Source organism: Perissodus microlepis, chromosome 14, assembly GCF_051167445.1.
Source record: "Perissodus microlepis isolate ML-2025 ecotype Zambia chromosome 14, ASM5116744v1, whole genome shotgun sequence".
Lineage (NCBI taxonomy): Eukaryota > Metazoa > Chordata > Actinopteri > Cichliformes > Cichlidae > Perissodus > Perissodus microlepis.
The window spans coordinates 6,329,987-6,349,605 of record NC_140474.1 but is presented as its reverse complement, the minus strand read 5'-3'; the positions used below and the strand labels follow the sequence as shown (position 1 = coordinate 6,349,605).

General features: G+C 40.6%; 2 protein-coding genes across 2 annotated transcripts; both read left to right on the top strand.

Annotated features, from left to right (window-relative positions):
• Nucleotides 1-1,566: 1,566 nt before the first annotated feature.
• LOC146373314 (cytochrome P450 2A12-like) lies at nucleotides 1,567-18,519 on the top strand (the record flags this gene model as incomplete). Its single annotated transcript, XM_084951625.1, has 7 exons — nucleotides 1,567-3,082; nucleotides 3,296-3,458; nucleotides 3,588-3,737; nucleotides 5,859-6,019; nucleotides 6,199-6,375; nucleotides 18,192-18,333; nucleotides 18,455-18,519. Coding segments are annotated over exons 1-7 (1,029 nt in total), but the record flags the coding sequence as incomplete, so codon positions are not given.
• Nucleotides 8,292-12,930, top strand: LOC146373315 (uncharacterized). The gene has a single exon (XM_084951290.1). The coding sequence runs from the start codon at nucleotides 8,547-8,549 to the stop codon at nucleotides 9,417-9,419; it is 873 nt and encodes a 290-aa protein (XP_084807416.1). The 5' UTR covers nucleotides 8,292-8,546; the 3' UTR covers nucleotides 9,420-12,930.
• Nucleotides 18,520-19,619: the final 1,100 nt, after the last annotated feature.

Here is a 19,619-nt window from a genome sequence, read left to right as displayed (position 1 = left end):
AACTACTCTAAATGGCTTTACACCTATCAACAAATCATTATCATTATATTGTTTGAACAATAAAGTTTTCACATTACAACATATCTTTTATTGTTTGAACATGATATATTCGTTTGTCTTAAAACATTAAGCCAAACATGAAGCCAAAACACGATTTGGCTTCAAGCCTATTCAACAAACAATGATCCCAAAGTCATTGCTGGATATTTCATAGCAAAAGTAGAAAAGAAGATGGGCACACCTGCCAGGATTCGCTCTGTTTTGGGTCATAATGGCAGAGATGCAAAGATTCTTGCATTGGATTATGGATCGAAACGGTTTTATTACTGGGTCCAGCAATCACAATCAGCATATTCAAGGCTGGTGAGCCTTTATGAGAGTCAGCACTGGATAAATCGTTTCCAGGAACTAAAAGACAATGACTGTTTTTCTGGATGTTTTTTGGACAACTCATATTGTTCACATGCCTGAACGTCATCGAGGTATGTAACCACATTTACATTCTTTTATTGAGTCAGTGTGTGTGTGTGTCTGTGTGTTAGAGAGAAAGAGAGACACAGAGAGAGAAAAAGTTCGCTTTAACACCCACCATGCACATAAACCAGGCTTATTACCATTATGTTCAGGATATGAAAAAAATGCATATTTCACTGGCCAGAAACATAAAATCACACTTTTTTTAAAAAGTCACGTTCAGTAATTACTTTCAGTTTTCCACAATATACTGTTATACTTGTTGTTGAGTATTTTTGATAAACTCTGTTTTTCTGACTGATACTGTGTGGTGCTTTTGGTCAACATGTTGAGCCAAAAGAAATGTGCTCTCGTGAGATTTTTTTTAAAATTGTTAATATTTAACAGGAAGAGCTGCAGCAAGTTGCACATTTGTGGAACACCCACATAATGCGCAGAAGCAGAAATGCAGTTGCTCCAAGTGGACGTCCGATTCTCATGTACACCATCCCTAATCTTGTTGTTGTTGTAAATCAGAATGCGTATGTTTGTGCATCTGTAGATAAGAATTTGTGTGTGCATAAAAAAGATTTGTGTGTGTAAAAAAGATTTGCGTGTGTAAAAATATTTACACAAATTACAAATTCTTTTTGTTAAGGTCTGGTTACAGATACAAAGCAAAAAAATAAGAGTGAAACTCTGCACTCAAGTTTCAACTTACGAGTACGAATTTTGACCTGATTTTTCTTCCTTTCAGCTGATTGGTCAATGTCATGTCAATCACAAATTTCACTATCCAATCAGAGAACAGATGGGTTTGGCTGTCGGAGGGGTGCTTTACTGAGCTGCAGGTCAAACCCACTTTAGAAAAACTAAATTAGTATTTACGTCTCTTTCAGTTGCACAATGCACAAAGGGTTGAACTCATTGGATATCAATATAAACACAGTTTAATTCATTTGTTTTTAGATAAACAAGGAAACGTGCTCAAAATAATATAGAGGAGGGAAGTGAGAGGAGGAGGGAAATGAGACGGTAAGTGATGGAAGTGACGGGAGAAGCTAAGCGAATTATGCTGTAGGTGACATCAGACGCTGGAGATTTGGAGGAAAAAAAAGCAAATGGTAGCATAGAATATAAAAAACGCTTTAAAAGTTAAAGTATTCCTAAATTTAAAAAAAAAAACTTAAAGTATTCCAAGTACACTTATTCCAAGATTTCATCGACCGGTGCTTCCACGACCTAGTAATGAAGAAGGCCCAGAGCACGTGGACTGGCTCTATGTGGACGGACAGCTCTACCGCGACCCCGGCACCACTCCGTGGCTGTATTGACCGCACACCAGATAACAATCCGCTACACTATTTTCTTCACTCACACTCTCTTGTATCAACTTTTGTTTAACTTTGTAATATCAGTTTGCTAATTCAGTGTAACGTCACCGTCACTCTCCGCCAATGCCTTAATTTGAATGTTTCCGTTTTTATTCCTTTTTTCCTCTCTCTCTCTTGTCGCTCACCCTGCTCTTTGGTTTCTTTGCTTCTGTTTTCTATCACTGCGTCGATCACCTGCTTCCCTACCCTATCCACAAACAACACCCTCTATTTCTACATGCTCAATCTGCATGATCACGCACACACATGCGTTTAAAGACAACACATTTACAACAGCCTCACAGCGCACACAGATATAGGACACACACACTCAGATGTGCACACATTTGCTCATATTAGTTATTATGCACACACATAGTCAGAGCTATGGAGCTTCTCGCTGCGCATTTTTCTTGCAGTATACCACCCTAAACCAACCCAGAGCTCTATTAGACAGTTTTTGCAGAAGTCTGTGACCCCCAGCAAGACAGAACTCAATTGATAAAGACCTATCAAAAATGATTGCAAGAACAAATAGCTCAGAAGTGCATTTAATGTGTTTATTGTTGTGTGTCGTCTAGCCTGCCGCTGCTGTTGGTTTTGGAGCCACAATAAAACATTTGACAGTTTTAAAAAAATTCTAAAAAACATAATATATTAAAGGTTAACTAAGAAGAGTGGTTAATCAGTAAGCTCACCAGTGTCATATTCCATGCTTACACAAACTCCCTGTTAAATATAAACAGATCTCCTATATATATATGTGTGTGACTGTCCTGGGTCTTGGAGCCAGGCTTTTGGGTTGCTGGCATATTAAGTTCTGTTTTTATTACAGTTTGATTTATCCTGTGCTATTAGTATAGTTTTACTCTTAGTTAGACTTTGCAGTCTTAATCCCAATTTATATTGTCTTTGAGTTCTTCTTCCAACAGGGCTCTCTGTTGCTTTATTTGTGTAGCTGTAGTGTGAACTTCATAGTTCTCATAACCCTGAGTCTTGTTGAAATTTCTTTTTGCTTCTAGTTCCTTGACTTGCTGCTGTATTTTTGTGTATTATTTTATAGTTTTTATATTATATAGAGCAGGATGGAATCTTGTGCAACTGTGATCTCTGCAGGTTTAATCTTAGTTCTGCTGTGGATGTTTAATATAAAACACAGAAGGAACTGGCATTTGCCTCCAGGACCCACTGCACTTCCTCTCATAGGAAACCTTCTACAGATAGACAAAAAAGCACCTTTTAAAAGCTTTGTTAAGGTAAGAGTTCACTTTTTTAAATATTGTGCTGTTTTTTAAGTTGTACAATATTTTTTCTCATAATTTGAGGACACTCGCACACTTTCTATAAACACACCAAATTTAACTTTAACAGCATGTTGGCATTTAGACAAAACTTAAGATGAATGCGCATTTAAATAAATGATTTATTTAATTTAAATGATTTAAATAAATCATTTTACCTATCTTTAGTTCAGTGAAACCTATGGGCCAGTGATGACAGTATACCTAGGCTGGCAGCGGACAGTAGTTCTGGTAGGATATGATGCTGTGAAAGAAGCCTTGGTGGATCAAGCAGATGACTTCACAGGCAGAGCCCCAACTCCATTTCTACACAACCCTAACAAGAAATATGGTAAAGCGTGATCACTTAAATATGTTGGCTTTGTCAAGGCACAAGTTATTTTGTTTCCTAGTGTTTAATTATTTCATGAATCAGCATGGCTTCTCTTCCATTACTTTGGTAAGTGGTTTAACCTTTCAGGTATAGGGAGCGGTAACGGGGAACGCTGGCGTCAGCTGCGACGCTTCACACAGACCACTCTAAGAGACTTTGGGATGGGACGCAAGGGGATGGAAGAATGGATCCAAGAAGAGAGTGAACATATGAGGGCTCACATACATAAATTAAAAGGTATAGTTGATGAAAGGCCATTTCACATGAAGCTGTATACCTATATTTATGTAACATTAAAAAAAAATGCTGATAAATGAAAATAAGTTTACTATGCACAGCCTATCTACCTAAATTTATATTACATAAAAAATTTAAATGCTGATATGTGAAAATAAATACATCACTATATGGAGCACTATCACCCCTGGTGACCACACCCATATACCTATATTTAACTGCAACTCTGGGTACCCCAAGTGTAAACACTCTCTGCCGATAGAATGTCCTAAAGAAAGAAACTCACTGACACATCATCCTAGACTATCAAGTGCCCTAAACATTACAGGACATTATAACACTAATGGAAAATAATCAGTCTTAAGTTTAGCAAGATAGAAGCATACCACAGTGGGCTAATCCCACTAACCCATTATTTTCCAATACTGAATTGACACCCACCACAGCCACCCAAAAAACCCAATATGATCTACTAAAATGGTGTTTTTGTGAGCTTCGGGTTGTTAACACAACAGGATGCACAACAACGGATCTCAGAAAACACATTCAAATGCATGAAAACTAGTGATGGTAAATTTGATTCTACTGAATCGAGTTTGAATGAGTCACTCACCAAAGTGAATCGGGTTTTTTGAGTCATTTGAGTCACTGAGTCAGTTGACCAGAGAGTGCAAAAAAGTTACATTTTCACTCAAACTTAATTTGTTTCTCTTTTCATGTATATCCTACTGTTAAGATGAGTGATTGAAAAAGAAAAACAACTATTTTTATGGAGCAAAAAAGAAAAAAAAATTTCTAAAGGGAACATTTATTTTATTTATTTTTATTTTATTTTATTAGTATTTTCCTCAAATGTGTCAAATATATATTTTCTCATCTAAATGTCCACTGAGCTGTGAGCCAGGGAACCGTAATGCGCCTTAACATTGGTTGCCAACCAAGAAGAAGAAGCTGTGAGCCAGGAGGGAGGGGGCGAGTGAGTGAGTGATTCGTTTATGCTACGATTCAGCACAGGAGGGAGGGGGTTAGTGAGTCCTGAGTGATTTGTTTGCGCTATAATTCAGCACAGGAAGGAGGGGGTTAGTGAGTCCTGAGTGATTCGTTCGCGCTATGATTCAGCACAGGAGGGAGGGGGTTAGTGAGTCCTGAGTGATTCGTTCGCGCTATAATTCAGCACAGGAGGGAGGGGGTTAGTGAGTCCTGAGTGATTCGTTCATGCTATGATTCAGCACCGGAGGGAGGGGATTAGTGAGTCCTGAGTGATTCGCTTACACTACGATTCACCACAGGAAGGAGGGGGTGAGTAGCTAAAATGTGCTGTTAGCATGTTAGCAGAGCGATGCTACTGTGAACCCAGGAGCTATAGGGCTTTGGAGCCCTTTTCCGGGTCCACAAATCAAAACAGACACACTGTGTTGGAACGACGATGACAAGACAGCTCGTCTCACGGCTGCTATTCAGGCTAGACGCCTTCGTTTTGTAAGGTCCGCCATATAAGCTCCCTCCTGTTGCTTCCAGTTTGGGAAAGAATAAAAAGACAAACCCTTTTTAAGCTTATTCCCTTGCCGGTCGTGCGATTGAACATTGCAGCCGACCACACAGCAAGTACAAACCATGGCTGTTGTGTGTGCCTTCGCTCCTTTTTCGCTTGGAGCATCAGGCCAAAATCCTTTCCACGCCCACCCTCGTGACATCACGCTCCAAAGCCCTATTGTCTTGATGTGAGCTTCTACTCAGGGTTTTTTCTTCCTGTTCAGAGCAGAAATGTTTTTGTTAAGAAGCTGGCTGTTGTTTTCCCCCACAATTTTAATTATAAGCTAGATATATTTCTACTAATGAAATTAGTTTGCTAAGAGCAACAGCGATGAGTCAGTGAGTCAGTTGGGCTTGTGAATCATGATTCACGAGTCAGTAAAGTGATTCTCGAGTATTGAATGATTCGTTTATGATTCGCGCATCACTAATGAAAACTGTTATTTGGGAAAGCCATGTGCCAACAAACATACTCTTTAAATCTCTTTAAAAAACTGACCTACCAGTGGGAAAGTTGGAAGTGTGGGCATGTCATAACTAAAGTGAAGTCCTTAGTTAATTTGACAGATGATTCCCCTTCTCTTGCAGGTGCACCATTTAACCCCACATTCTTATTGAGCTGTACTGTGTCTAACGTGATCTGCTGCCTGGTTTTTGGTCAACGGTTCATCTATGAAGACAAGCAGTTCTTGCGCCTCCTTACCATACTTTCTCATATAGAAAAGGTTAACAGCAGCCCCGTGGGTCAGGTAACTGAAAGTGGGAGCAAAATTAAAGATTAAATAGAAATGCTTTTTAATTTGGTTTTCATATTTTGTATAAGAGTATATACGTCTTTTGAAAACCATACTGTAAAAATGATCCAAACACAGTAGATGTATCATTGTCTCTTCACAAGAATGTATGTTGCTATGCTTCTTTACAACAGATGTACAACCTCTTTCCGAAACTCATGGACCATCTTCCTGGCCCCCATCAAAAAATTTTTGCAGAGTATGAAGAAGTGAGAAAGTTTATCAAGATGAAGATCCAAGAACACAAAGACACATTGGACCCCAGCTCCCCACGAGACTACATAGACTCCTTCCTTATTCGAATCAACCAGGTTGGAAAACTTAAGCATAATTTATCAAAGAAAGCTCAAAACTACAAATACTGTGTTTATTGATGTAGGCAATTAATATAATCTAAAGTGCTAAAAATCGTTTTCTTATCTTGCTATGAATGATTTTAAACACTCCTCTGTGAATTGTCACCTTCTTGTGATGGAAAGGTTTGCATGTTGTTGGAGGAATTTGTTTGTGACAGGGTCTCCTAAGGCAAACTTGTCCTGGCTAAGGGACCAAATGAAAACTGATTCAGATAATAAGCAGTGAATCCTGCTTGTGCTGCGATATTCGGGACTGAAAACCGAGGAACATTCACACACTTTCAGCTTGTTGTGTTTGTTGGTATATTACTGACTTTAACTATCCATTAAATCATCAAATTCACTGTAAGATTAAGATCAACTATTGAATGGCATATATTTTAAAGCAGTGGTTCTCAAACTTTCCATAAAAATGACCATCTCATAAAATATATGGCTCTTGAAGTACCGTAGTACAGTAGTATATGCCTATTTAACACCATATACAGTTTACACAAGACAATTTGAATTCTTATATGAATGTTATTTATTTTAACTGTCATAAACAGAATGTGACGAGTCATAATAATAACAACTGTGCTGCATTAAAACATTCACAGCTGGTGGGATATCTGGTCTTTAAGTGATGACGTGGTGAATCCTGCTTCCGGGTCCAAAATACTCTGCATTTATTAAAGCTTTGTGCTTTTAAGATGTTTTAATTCTTGTGCATCTTGTTCTATTTAGTCTGAACAAGACCTCCCAAAAAGTCAGTGATCACTGTCGGCCTCTCTCGGTTTTTATCACCACTATTCATTTTAAAGCTAAGTTTTTAAAACCTTATGATGTAACTACAACCCAGCCCACGCAGCAGTATATTAATGACTAACCTCGCATTGTGGATGGATTATCTCAGTTGTTCTCCTCACTGAAGTTTGGTCCGTTTACAGGATCCTGCCATCTAACCCTCACATTAACTTTTATCGAGTGGAAAGAAAGTTAGCGTTCGTCCTCCAGCTTCAATGTTATGCTACCCATAGCTGTGTAGCTAGCCATCACACAGCACATCATTATATACCAGCTAGCCCAACTTCAGTAACCCTATAAACGCCACTGCTGTGTAGTTTTCTGTCTTCATTTATGTCAGAAGTGATAGCAGAGCTGTACGTTTTTATTTTTGCTGTGGTGGTTAAGCTGCCGGATTTTTGGCTTCACGACCCTCCTTCATGCTTCGTGCACGTCGAAGCTCAGTTTGCTCTTCGTGGCGTTTCAGCCGACAACACGAAATACCATCATGTGGTGACCTCACTGGATCTGCTGTCCACCCGCCGTGTGATGACCATCCTCCGGGATCCCCCCACCCAAGGGAAATACACCGTTCTCGAGGTGCTGAGCTGAGCTACTCCCTCTCCGACGCAGAGTGGGCCAAGAAACTCCTCTCTCTCTCAGGCCTGGGTGATGGTACCGCTCTTGAGCTCACGGAGAGCACGCTGTCCTTGCTAGGAACAGATGATGGCGGATTCCTCTTCACTCACGTCTTCCTCCAACAGTGCGAGCTGGCCTTGCCAACTCTCCACTGCTGGCTGCGAAGGATTACTGCTCACTGGCAGAAGCGGATCGCATTCTCCTGTCTACCAGGAGCTTCGACATAGATAGTTCCCAACTCACCGACGGCATCTCCCCCGCCTGCACCAATTCTCCCGGTGGCCTGCGACTCATCGATGGTGGCTGGGATCACGGCACCACGGTAAAGTGCTGTGTTTTTACCATCAGTGTTTGGCCCCGTAGTACGGCGCTGTCTGCCACCTTGCAGTTTTAAGGCCCAGGGAAACGAGCCCACCAGTGCTCTGTAGCGGCCGTGATCGCTGGCGATAAGGAAAGGCTGTTCTTGGTGTTCGCTCGCTCTGCGGTAGAGTATCACTTCCTGTTCCTGCTCAAACACAGTGGTGTTTCTGAGTAGCTTATTTGCTTAGCAATTTAATTAACAACTTTTAAATACATTCTTCTTTCATAGTATAATCTTCACGTGCTTCATCCGAAGCACACTTTCTGTGTACTCACTACCTAATTTATAGCCAAAGTATTCACTCACTGTCTCTGTACTGTTTCGGTAGCTTAGCTTAGCTCGTAGCCGACTCGTTAGCACCATGGCTACTTCACCTGTCCCTCCTGCACTTTCTTGCTCATTGTGTCAGATGTTTAGTTACTCCTCGGCCTCCTTTAGCAGTAATGATATCTGTAACAAATGTAGCATATTTGCAGCTCTGGAGGCCAGGATTACTGAATTGGAGACTCGGCTTCGCACCCTTCGTTCACCCGTAGCTAGCCAGGCCCCTGTAGCTGGTGCAGCCGAAGATAGCGTAGGCCCCGCTAGCTGTTCCCCGGCAGACCCCAAGCAGCTGGGGAAAGAGGGCGGCTGGGTCACGGTGAGGAGGAAGCATAGTCCTAAACAGAAGCCCCAGGTACACCACCAACCCGTTCATGTGTCTAACCGTTTTTCCCCACTCAGTGACACACCCGCCGGGGGTCAAACTCTGGTAATTGGTGATTCTGTTCTCAGACATGTGAAGCTAGAGACACCGGCAACCATAGTCAATTGTCTTCCAGGGGCCAGAGCAGGCGACATTGAAGGAAATTTAAAACTGCTGGCTAAGGGTAAACGTAAATTCAGTAAAATCATAATTCACGTCGGCAGTAATGACACCCGGTTACGCCAATCGGAGGTCACTAAAATCAATATTGAATCGATGTGCAACTTTGCTAAAACAATGTCGGACTCTGTAGTTTTCTCTGGTCCCCTCCCCAATCAGACCAGGAGTGACATGTTTAGCCGCATGTTCTCCTTAAATTGCTGGCTGTCTGAGTGGTGTCCCAGAAACGATGTGGGCTTCATAGATAATTGGCAAACCTTCTGGAGGAAACCTGGTCTTGTTAGGAGAGACGGCATCCATCCCACTTTGGATGGAGCAGCTCTCATTTCTAGAAATATGGACAAATTTATTAAACCCCCCAAAATATGACTATCCAGAGTTGGGACCAGGAAGCAGAGTTGCAGTCTTACACGCCTCTCTGCAGCTTCTCTCCTCCTGCTACCCCCCCAAAAACCCATCTCCATAGAGACTGTGTCAGCTTCCAAAAAGACAAAAAACAAACTAAAAACCAGCAACAAACAACTTAAACATAAACAATTACAAAGAAAGAACAGTACAGTATCCACATCTGAACCAAAGAGTAAAACAGTGAAATGTGGATTATTAAATATTAGGTCTCTCTCCTCCAAGTCTCTGTTAGTACATGATTTAATAATTGATCAACAAATTGATTTACTCTGCCTTACAGAAACCTGGTTGCAGCAGGATGATTATGTTAGTTTAAATGAATCAACACCCCCGAGTCATTCTAACTACCAGAAACCTTGAAGCACAGGCCGAGGGGGCGGTGTGGCAGCAATTTTTCACACCAGCCTATTAATTAATGAAAGACCAAGACAGACTTTTAATTCATTTGAAAGCCTGATGCTTAACATTGTCCACCCCAGCTGTGAAACTCAGAAACCAGTTTTACTTGTTATCATCTATCGTCCACCTGGGCCTTACACAGAGTTTCTGTCTGATTTCTCAGACTTTATATCTAATTTAGTTCTGAGCTCAAATAAAATAATTATTGTGGGTGATTTTAACATCCATGTAGATGCTAAAAATGACAGCCTCAACATGGCATTTAGTCTGTTATTAGACTCAATTGGCTTCTCTCAAAATGTAAAAGAACCCACCCACCACTTTAATCACACTCTAGATCTTGTTTTAACATATGGCATAGAAACTGAACATTTAACAGTGTTTCCTGAAAACCCTCTCCTGTCTGATCATTTCCTGATAACATTTACATTTACAATAATTGATTACACAGCGGTGGAGAGTAGATTTTATCAAAGTAGATGTCTTTCTGAAAGCGCTGTAACTAAGTTTAAGAATATAATCCACCCACTGTTATCATCTTCAATGCCCTGTATAAACACAGAGCAGAGCAGCTATCTGAACGCTACCCCAACAGAGGTCGATTATCTTGTTAATAATTTCACCTCCTCACTACGTACGACTCTGGATACTGTAGCTCCAGTGAAAACTAAGGTCTCTAATCAGAAGTACCTGACTCCGTGGTATAATTCTCAAACACGTACCCTAAAGCAGATGACTCGTAATCTGGAGAGGAAATGGCGTGTCACAAATTTAGAGGATCATCATTTAGCCTGGAGAAATAGTTTGCTGCTTTATAAGAAAGCCCTCCGCAAAGCCAGAACATCTTACTATTCATCACTGATTGAAGAAAATAAGAACAACCCCAGGTTTCTCTTCAGCACTGTAGCCAGGCTGACAAACAGTCAGAGCTCTGTTGAGCCAACCATCCCTTTAACGTTAACTAGTAATGACTTCATGAACTTCTTCACAAATAAAATTTTTATCATTAGAGAAAAAATTACCAGTAATCATCCCACAGATGTAATATTATCTACAGCTACTCTTAGTACCATTGATGTTAAGTTAGACTCTTTTTCTCCAATTGATCTTTCTGAGTTAACTTCAATAATTACTTCCTCCAAACCATCAACGTGTCTTTTAGACCCCATTCCTACAAAACTGCTCAAAGAAGTCCTGCTATTAATTAATTCTTCGATCTTAAATATGATCAACCTATCTCTAATAATCGGCTATGTACCACAGGCCTTCAAGCTGGCTGTAGTTAAACCTTTACTCAAAAAGCCATCTCTAGACCCAGCAGTCTTAGCTAATTATAGGCCAATCTCTAACCTTCCTTTCATATCAAAAATCCTTGAAAGAGTAGTTGTCAAACAGCTAACAGATCATCTGCAGAGGAATGGTTTATTTGATGAGTTTCAGTCAGGTTTCAGAGCTCATCACAGCACAGAAACAGCTTTAGTGAAGGTTACAAATGATCTTCTTATGGCCTCTGACAGTGGACTCATCTCTGTGCTTGTCCTGCTAGACCTCAGTGCAGCGTTCAATACTGTTGACCATAATATCCTATTAGAGCGATTAGAACATGCTGTAGGTATTACAGGTACTGCACTGCAGTGGTTTGTATCATATCTATCTAATAGACTCCAATTTGTGCATGTAAATGGAGAGTCCTCTTCACGCACTGAGGTTAATTATGGAGTTCCACAGGGTTCAGTGCTAGGACCAATTCTGTTTACATTATACATGCTTCCCTTAGGCAGCATCATTAGAAGACATAGCATACATTTTCACTGCTATGCAGATGACACCCAGCTCTATCTGTCCATGAAGCCAGATAACACACACCAATTAGTTAAACTGCAGGAATGTCTTAAAGACATAAAGACCTGGATGGCCGCTAACTTTCTGCTTCTTAATTCAGGTAAAACTGAGGTTATTGTACTCGGCCCTGAAAATCTTAGAAATATGGTATCTAACCAGATTCATACTCTGGATGGCATTACCTTGGCCTCCAGTAACGCTGTGAGGAACCTTGGAGTCATTTTTGACCAGGACATGTCCTTCAACGCACATATTAAACAAATATGTAAGACTGCTTTCTTCCATTTGCGCAACATCTCTAAAATTAGAAATATCCTGTCTCAGAGTGACGCTGAAAAACTAGTTCATGCATTTATTACTTCCAGGTTGGACTACTGTAATTCATTATTATCAGGATGTCCAAAAAACTCACTGAAAAGCCTTCAGCTAATCCAAAATGCTGCAGCAAGAGTACTGACAGGGACTAGAAAGAGAGAGCATATTTCTCCTGTTTTGGCTTCCCTTCATTGGCTTCCTGTTAAGTCCAGAATTGAATTCAAAATCCTGCTCCTCACATACAAGGTCTTAAATAATCAGGCCCCATCTTATCTTAATGACCTTGTAGTACCATATCACCCTATTAGAGCACTTCGCTCTCGCTCTGCAGGCCTACTTGTTGTTCCTAGAGTATTTAAAAGTAGAATGGGAGGCAGAGCCTTCAGTTTTCAGGCCCCTCTTCTGTGGAACCAGCTTCCAGTTTGGATTTGGGAGACAGACACTATCTCTACTTTTAAGATTAGGCTTAAAACTTTCCTTTTTGCTATAGCATATAGTTAGGGCTGGACCAGGTGACCCTGAATCCTCCCTTAGTTATGCTGCAATAGACGTAGGCTGCCGGGGGATTCCCATGATGCATTGAGTTTTTCCTTTCCAGTCACCTTTCTCACTCACTATGCATTAATAGACCTCTCTGCATTGAATCATATCTGTTATTAACCTCTGTCTCTCTTCCACAGCATGTCTTTTATCCTGTCTTCCTTCTCTCACCCCAACCGGTCGCAGCAGATGGCCGCCCCTCCCTGAGCCTGGTTCTGCCGGAGGTTTCTTCCTGTTAAAAGGGAGTTTTTCCTTCCCACTGTCGCCAAAGTGCTTGCTCATAGGGGGTCATATGATTGTTGGGTTCTTCTCTGTATCTATGAAGCGCCTTGAGGCGACTTTTGTTGTGATTTGGCGCTATATAAATAAAATTGAATTGAATTGAATTGAATTGTGTCGTCTTTACATACCTCCATGATGGTATATTATTTATTATTATTTATGTTAATTCCCGCGTACCACTACAGGGAGCCCAAGCACCACCAAAGTAAAGGCTTTAAAGTAAAGGCTTCAAAACCAAGTTGACACTGAAAGTACTAACATCACTAATATCACAGAACTTTGCATGTGGCCAAAAGTAATATTTTAATGTTCTTTGTTATCAAACATTTGCACATAAATAAGTGACATAATATTCAGTACTTACTTTTAAAAGTTTACTCTTCTGCTGCCCCGCTTCAGCCATCCACTGGTTTTTTTTTTCCGAAAAAATTATCCACACCCACATACACGCTATGAATTCTGGGATAGGTTGGGCCACGAAGGATACACCTGACCCATCCTTCAAATTCGGAAAAATGAAAGACGCATTTGTCGGCCGCATTTGGAGCAACTTTTGAATTGGGACAGCCTTTGTTGCGTCACTGTGATGTAATCGGCCTTTAAATGTGGCCTCCGAAGGATGCAGACCCTGAATTGGGACACAGCCATTGTGTTGACCTTCGGCTGCACGCAGAGTATAGCACCAACAGTAGCTGAAGAAAAAACTTGTGTGGGAGTTAAGTGAGATCATGGTGCAAGACTTTCAGTCAGCCACAAAGCAATTCTCACACATCATCAGCTCACTAAGGAGAGGAAAGTGGTGCCAGTGTTGCCAACTCCCCAGTAAGGAAAATCGCTATTGGCTGTCCTAAAAGTACAGTAGAAGTAGCTAAATATCATCATTGCCTAATTTGCATAATTGGTCCTGCGTATGTAATTGTAACAGACGCTGTAGGAGAGAAAAATAACATCGTGGTAGAGGCATAAAAAACACCCTAAAAGCATTTAGAATATATTTAGAACTACAAATTCAATTTCTCTTACTAATTATAGTTTTCAGTAATTCCAACCCTCCTCCTTTATCTGGACTTTGGACCGGCAAAAGTGACCTGAAATAGGCACTCTGGCGGAGTTACTTTTTTGGTTTGTGTGTTTTTAACTGTTTTTAAAAGTAACAGTAAAAGAAGAATATTTTTTAAATAACTATTAACAATCAAAATGGACAGAGCCTCCCAGCATTGCAAACCTCGTTACAACGATGGGAATGATGAATTTTAGTGCACTGATTTATTTTAGACAAAGAAAAATGTACATTTACCGCTGCTCCCGCCTTGCGTTACAGTCCGGGGGGGTGCAGCAGCTGCTTCGCTCGTTTGCAGTTTGCACGCATTGGGGTGAATATCGCCTGCTCTGACATCAGCTGGGGGCGACTGCTGCGTGAGGACTATGTGCCGCCTGTAAGCATTTTGGCACGGATGAGGTGCCCACGACAGCACCCACTGCTTGTTGAGTGCAAGAGCGATACGTGCTTTCACGTCAAAAAGTCATCATAAGTCTCCAATAACACCACAAAAAGTCGCCGGATTTGTTGCTAGTTGCTTTTTAGAAAAAAAGGCGCTAAAGGGGGTCTGAAAACTCGCTAAATATAGCGACAAAGTCGCTAAGTTGGCAACACTGAGTGGTGCTATACTAATATAGTATACATAGTAGATTGTTGCAGACGGTAACCAAAAATATTGAGTGGTTGAGGCAGGCATACTTCGAGGATCTCCTCAATCTCACTGACATGTCTTCTCTTGAGGAAACAGAAGCTTTAAGGGGGTATTTCAACAATTCCTCGGCAAGGCCCCTCAGGAATTCAGCCCGAGTTCCTTCAGGTACTGGATGTAAAGCCTAATCGAGATCCAATGGCAAACGAGGTAGATGTTTCTCCTCTGAGAGGAGGGGAGCTGGTTAGTATGTTCCAACTATAAGGGGATTCTCAGTCTCTCTCGGAAGGGTACTGGAGAGGAGAGTGTCTGTAAGTTGAACCTTGGATTCAGGAGGAACGATGCAGCTTTTGTCCTCGTCATGGAAAACTGGACCGCTTCTTTATCCTACCAAGGATATTTGAGGGTGCATGTGATTTTGCCCAACCACTGAGCAGTGCTTTGTAGACTTGGAAAAGACATTCAGCCAAGTCCCTTGGTAGATTGTGCGAGAATTGCTTAGGGATCATAAGGTGACTGATTCTGTTTTGTTTTTTTTGTTTTTTTTAATGGACAGAATTTCTAGGTGTAGCAAAGTGGTGGAAGGATTCCACTTTGGGGGTGTCACGATCTCCCTGTCTTTTGCAGATTATGTGGTTCTGTTGGTTACATCAAGTGGTGACCTTCAACTTGAACTGGAATGGTTTGTAGCCAAGTGTGAAGTGGTGGAAATGAGAATTAGCGCTTCCAAGTTTAAGGTCAAGGTTCTCAGCTGGAAAAGTGCACCCAAGTGCTGCTAGTGGTTAGCTTTAAGTATCTCAGGGTTTTATTCCCAAGTGAGAGGAGAGGGACATGGGAGATTGACAGATGGATTGGTGATAGTTGCAGTAATGTAAATGATATCCAGATGGTGAAGAGAGAGCTGAGCATAAAAGTAAGGCCTTTGATTTACTTGATTTACTGGTTAATCTATGTCCCTCACATCATGCGAGGGACATAGATTAACCAGATTAACCATAGACCACTACCCAGAGCTCATGTGACGTCATGAGCTCTGGGTAGTGACTGAAAAAAAAAAACATTGTGGAAACAAGCACCAAAAATGACATTTCTTCAAAGGGTGGCTGGTTTCTCCTTTTCGAGATAGAGGGAGGAATCCGGTAATTTTGGAGAAACTCAGAGTACTCATTTGTAACACCCGTCCCACGTTCTATTGAAAGGGGCCCTGAGTTCCTGTTGTTACTTACTATTGATACTCCCTTTTTGATGCTTGTGATCTGAAATGTGTATTAAAATTGACTATATGACAATAAACCACATGCAAGCAGGCCAATTATAAATTTGACTCCACTTTAGTGACGATTAGTTCCAATAACACAAAAGAAAAATAAGTGACATTAATAAAGTTTGTTGAGCAATGACAAACTATCCAACATCAACTGAAACCAAATAAATAATATGGTAGGAGAAAATTAGTGATGTTCGATTCGTGAACGAATCGTTCAATACTTGAGAATCACTTTACTGACTCGTGAATCATGATTCACAAGCCCAACTGACTCACTGACTCATCCCTGTTGCTGTTAGCAAACTAATTCCATTAGTAGAAATATATCTAGCTTATAATTAAAATTGGGGGGGGGGGAAACAACAGCCAGTTTCTTAACAAAAGCATTTCTGCTCTGAACTGGAAGAAAAAACCCTGAGTAGAAGCTCACATCAAGAAAATAGCTCCTCGGTTCACAGTAGCATCGCTCTGCTAACATGCTAACAGCACATTTGAGCTACTCACCCCCTCCCTTCCTGTGCTGAATCGTAAGCATAAGCGAGTCACTTAGGACTTGCTCACCCCCTCCCTCCTGTGCTGAATCATAGAGCGAACGAATCACTCACTCACTCACTAACCCCCTCCCTCCTGTGCTGAATCATAAGCGTAAGCGAATCACTTAGGACTTGCTCATCCCCTCCCTCCTGTGCTGAATCATAGAGCGAACGAATCACTCACTCACTCACTAACCCCCTCCCTCCTGTGCTGAATCCTAAATGTAAGCGAATCACTCAGGACTCGCTCACCCCCTCCCTCCTGGCTCACAGCTTCTTCTTCTTCTTGGTTGGCAACCAATGTTAAGGCGCATTACCGCCCCCTGCCTCACAGCTCAGTGTACATTTAGATGAGAAAATATATATTTGACCCATTTAAGGAAAATACTAATAAAAGACAAATAAACAAAATAAATGTTTATTAAGCAATTTTGATAGGAAATTGCTTAATTTTAGAAATGTTTTTGCTCTTTTTTGCTCTATAAAATAGTTGGTTTTTTTTTAGAATCATTCATCTTAGCAGTAGGATTTACATGAAAAGAGAAACAAATTAAGTTTGAGTGAAAATGTACATTTTTTGCACTCTCTGGTCAACTGACTCAGTGACTCAAATGACTCAAAAAACCCGATTCACTTTGGTGAGTGACTCATTCAAGCTCGATTCAGTAAAAAGAATCAAATTTACCATCACTAGAGAAAATGCTCTCTTTCTAGTCTGGTATCAGTCTGGGGCAAGATATTTCTAATTTTAGAGATACTGTGCAAATGGAAGTGTCAGGAGTGTCGTGTGTGGAGGCGAGGAAGTGACCCAAACGCAGGACTCGTGGATAGTGAAGAACTGAAGATGGTTTATTATGAATCGTGGATGAACAGGGCAGGAACGAAGGACTGACTGGTTGGCTGGCTGGCTGAAAGACTGGATGAATGGCTGGCTGACTAACTGAACATACATACGGAGAGACGACATTAACATCAATGACACGACAAAGAACTGGTGAAACCGAGGAACTTAAATACACAGGTTGAATGATGACAATGATTGGAAACAGGTGAGTACAGGGCTGAACATAATCTGACTAATGACACAAGAGACAAGCTGACATGGGGAAAAAACAGGAAGTGAGAACATTAATGTGGCGAACTAAACTTAACATGAACAAACTGAAATCACTGGGTCAACGACCCAGGAACCCTGACAGGAAGAAAGCAGTCCTACAAATGTGTTTAATATATGCATTGAAGGATATATCCTGGTCAAAAATCACTCCAATGTTCTTCACAATGTTACTGGAGGCCAAGGTAATGCAAGCAGAGTAAGAATGTCGTTACCATATTTCTTAAGATTTTCAGGGCCAAATACAATAACCTCAGTTTTATCTTAATTTTCAAGCAGAAAATTCGAGGTCGTCCAGGTCTTTATGTTTTTAAGACATTCCAGCAGTTTAACTAATTGGTGTGTGTTATCTGGGCTCATGGATAGATAAAGCTGGGTGTCATCTGCATAGCAGTGAAACTGTATGCTATGCCTTTTGATGATACTCCCTAAGGGAAGCATGTATAATGTAAACAGAGTTGGGCCTAGCACTGAACCCAGTGGAACTCCATAATTAACCTTAATGTGCGAAGAGGACTCTCCATTTATATGAACAAATTTGAGTCTATTAAAGTAAGATGTAATGGTAAGATAATAACTGATGACAAACAGATGAGATTATTCACCTCAGGTGTGCAGGAACCTTTGGCTAGAAGCCAGAACGCATCTACACACAAATATACACTCACACAGACAGAAAGAGAAAAAATATAAAGAGAGACACATCGAAGTACAGAGAAGCACAGAAAAACAATGACAACTTTCTTCTTTCAGGAAAAGGAGATTTCCACAACTGAGTTCCACTATGACAATTTGGTCTCTACAATAATGACCCTGTTTCTGGCTGGAACACAAAGCACCAGCTCCACCCTGAGATATGCTCTTAGCGTGCTTATTAAATACCCCCCAAAACAAGGTAAGACTGTGAATTTACTTTACAATACATACAATATTAAAACATTATGGTTAGGAATACGTCCCTTGGTGGACGTAAAAACAGATCAGAGTGGTAATAGTTTCTGCTTTGCTGTGTCCAGAGAAAATGCAGCAAGAGATTGACACTGTTATTGGAAAAGTATCAGTATCAGCATCTGTAGATAAGAATTTTCTTGCAGTATACCACCCTAAACCAACCCAGAGCTCTATTAGACAGTTTTTGCAGAAGTCTGTGACCCCCAGCAAGACAGAACTCAATTGATAAAGACCTATCAAAAATGATTGCAAGAACAAATAGCTCAGAAGTGCATTTAATGTGTTTATTGTTGTGTGTCGTCTAGCCTGCCGCTGCTGTTGGTTTTGGAGCCACAATAAAACATTTGACAGTTTTAAAAAAATTCTAAAAAACATAATATATTAAAGGTTAACTAAGAAGAGTGGTTAATCAGTAAGCTCACCAGTGTCATATTCCATGCTTACACAAACTCCCTGTTAAATATAAACAGATCTCCTATATATATATGTGTGTGACTGTCCTGGGTCTTGGAGCCAGGCTTTTGGGTTGCTGGCATATTAAGTTCTGTTTTTATTACAGTTTGATTTATCCTGTGCTATTAGTATAGTTTTACTCTTAGTTAGACTTTGCAGTCTTAATCCCAATTTATATTGTCTTTGAGTTCTTCTTCCAACAGGGCTCTCTGTTGCTTTATTTGTGTAGCTGTAGTGTGAACTTCATAGTTCTCATAACCCTGAGTCTTGTTGAAATTTCTTTTTGCTTCTAGTTCCTTGACTTGCTGCTGTATTTTTGTGTATTATTTTATAGTTTTTATATTATATAGAGCAGGATGGAATCTTGTGCAACTGTGATCTCTGCAGGTTTAATCTTAGTTCTGCTGTGGATGTTTAATATAAAACACAAAAGGAACTGGCATTTGCCTCCAGGACCCACTGCACTTCCTCTCATAGGAAACCTTCTACAGATAGACAAAAAAGCACCTTTTAAAAGCTTTGTTAAGGTAAGAGTTCACTTTTTTAAATATTGTGCTGTTTTTTAAGTTGTACAATATTTTTTCTCATATTTTGAGGAGACTCGCACACTTTCTATAAATGTGCTCTCGTGAGATTTTTTTTAAAATTGTTAATATTTAACAGGAAGAGCTGCAGCAAGTTGCACATTTGTGGAACACCCACATAATGCGCAGAAGCAGAAATGCAGTTGCTCCAAGTGGACGTCCGATTCTCATGTACACCATCCCTAATCTTGTT

Coding starts and splice junctions, on each gene's coding strand:
- LOC146373315 (XM_084951290.1), top strand. CDS start 8,547: ATGGCTACTTCACCTGTCCCTCCTGCACTTTCTTGCTCATTGTGTCAG.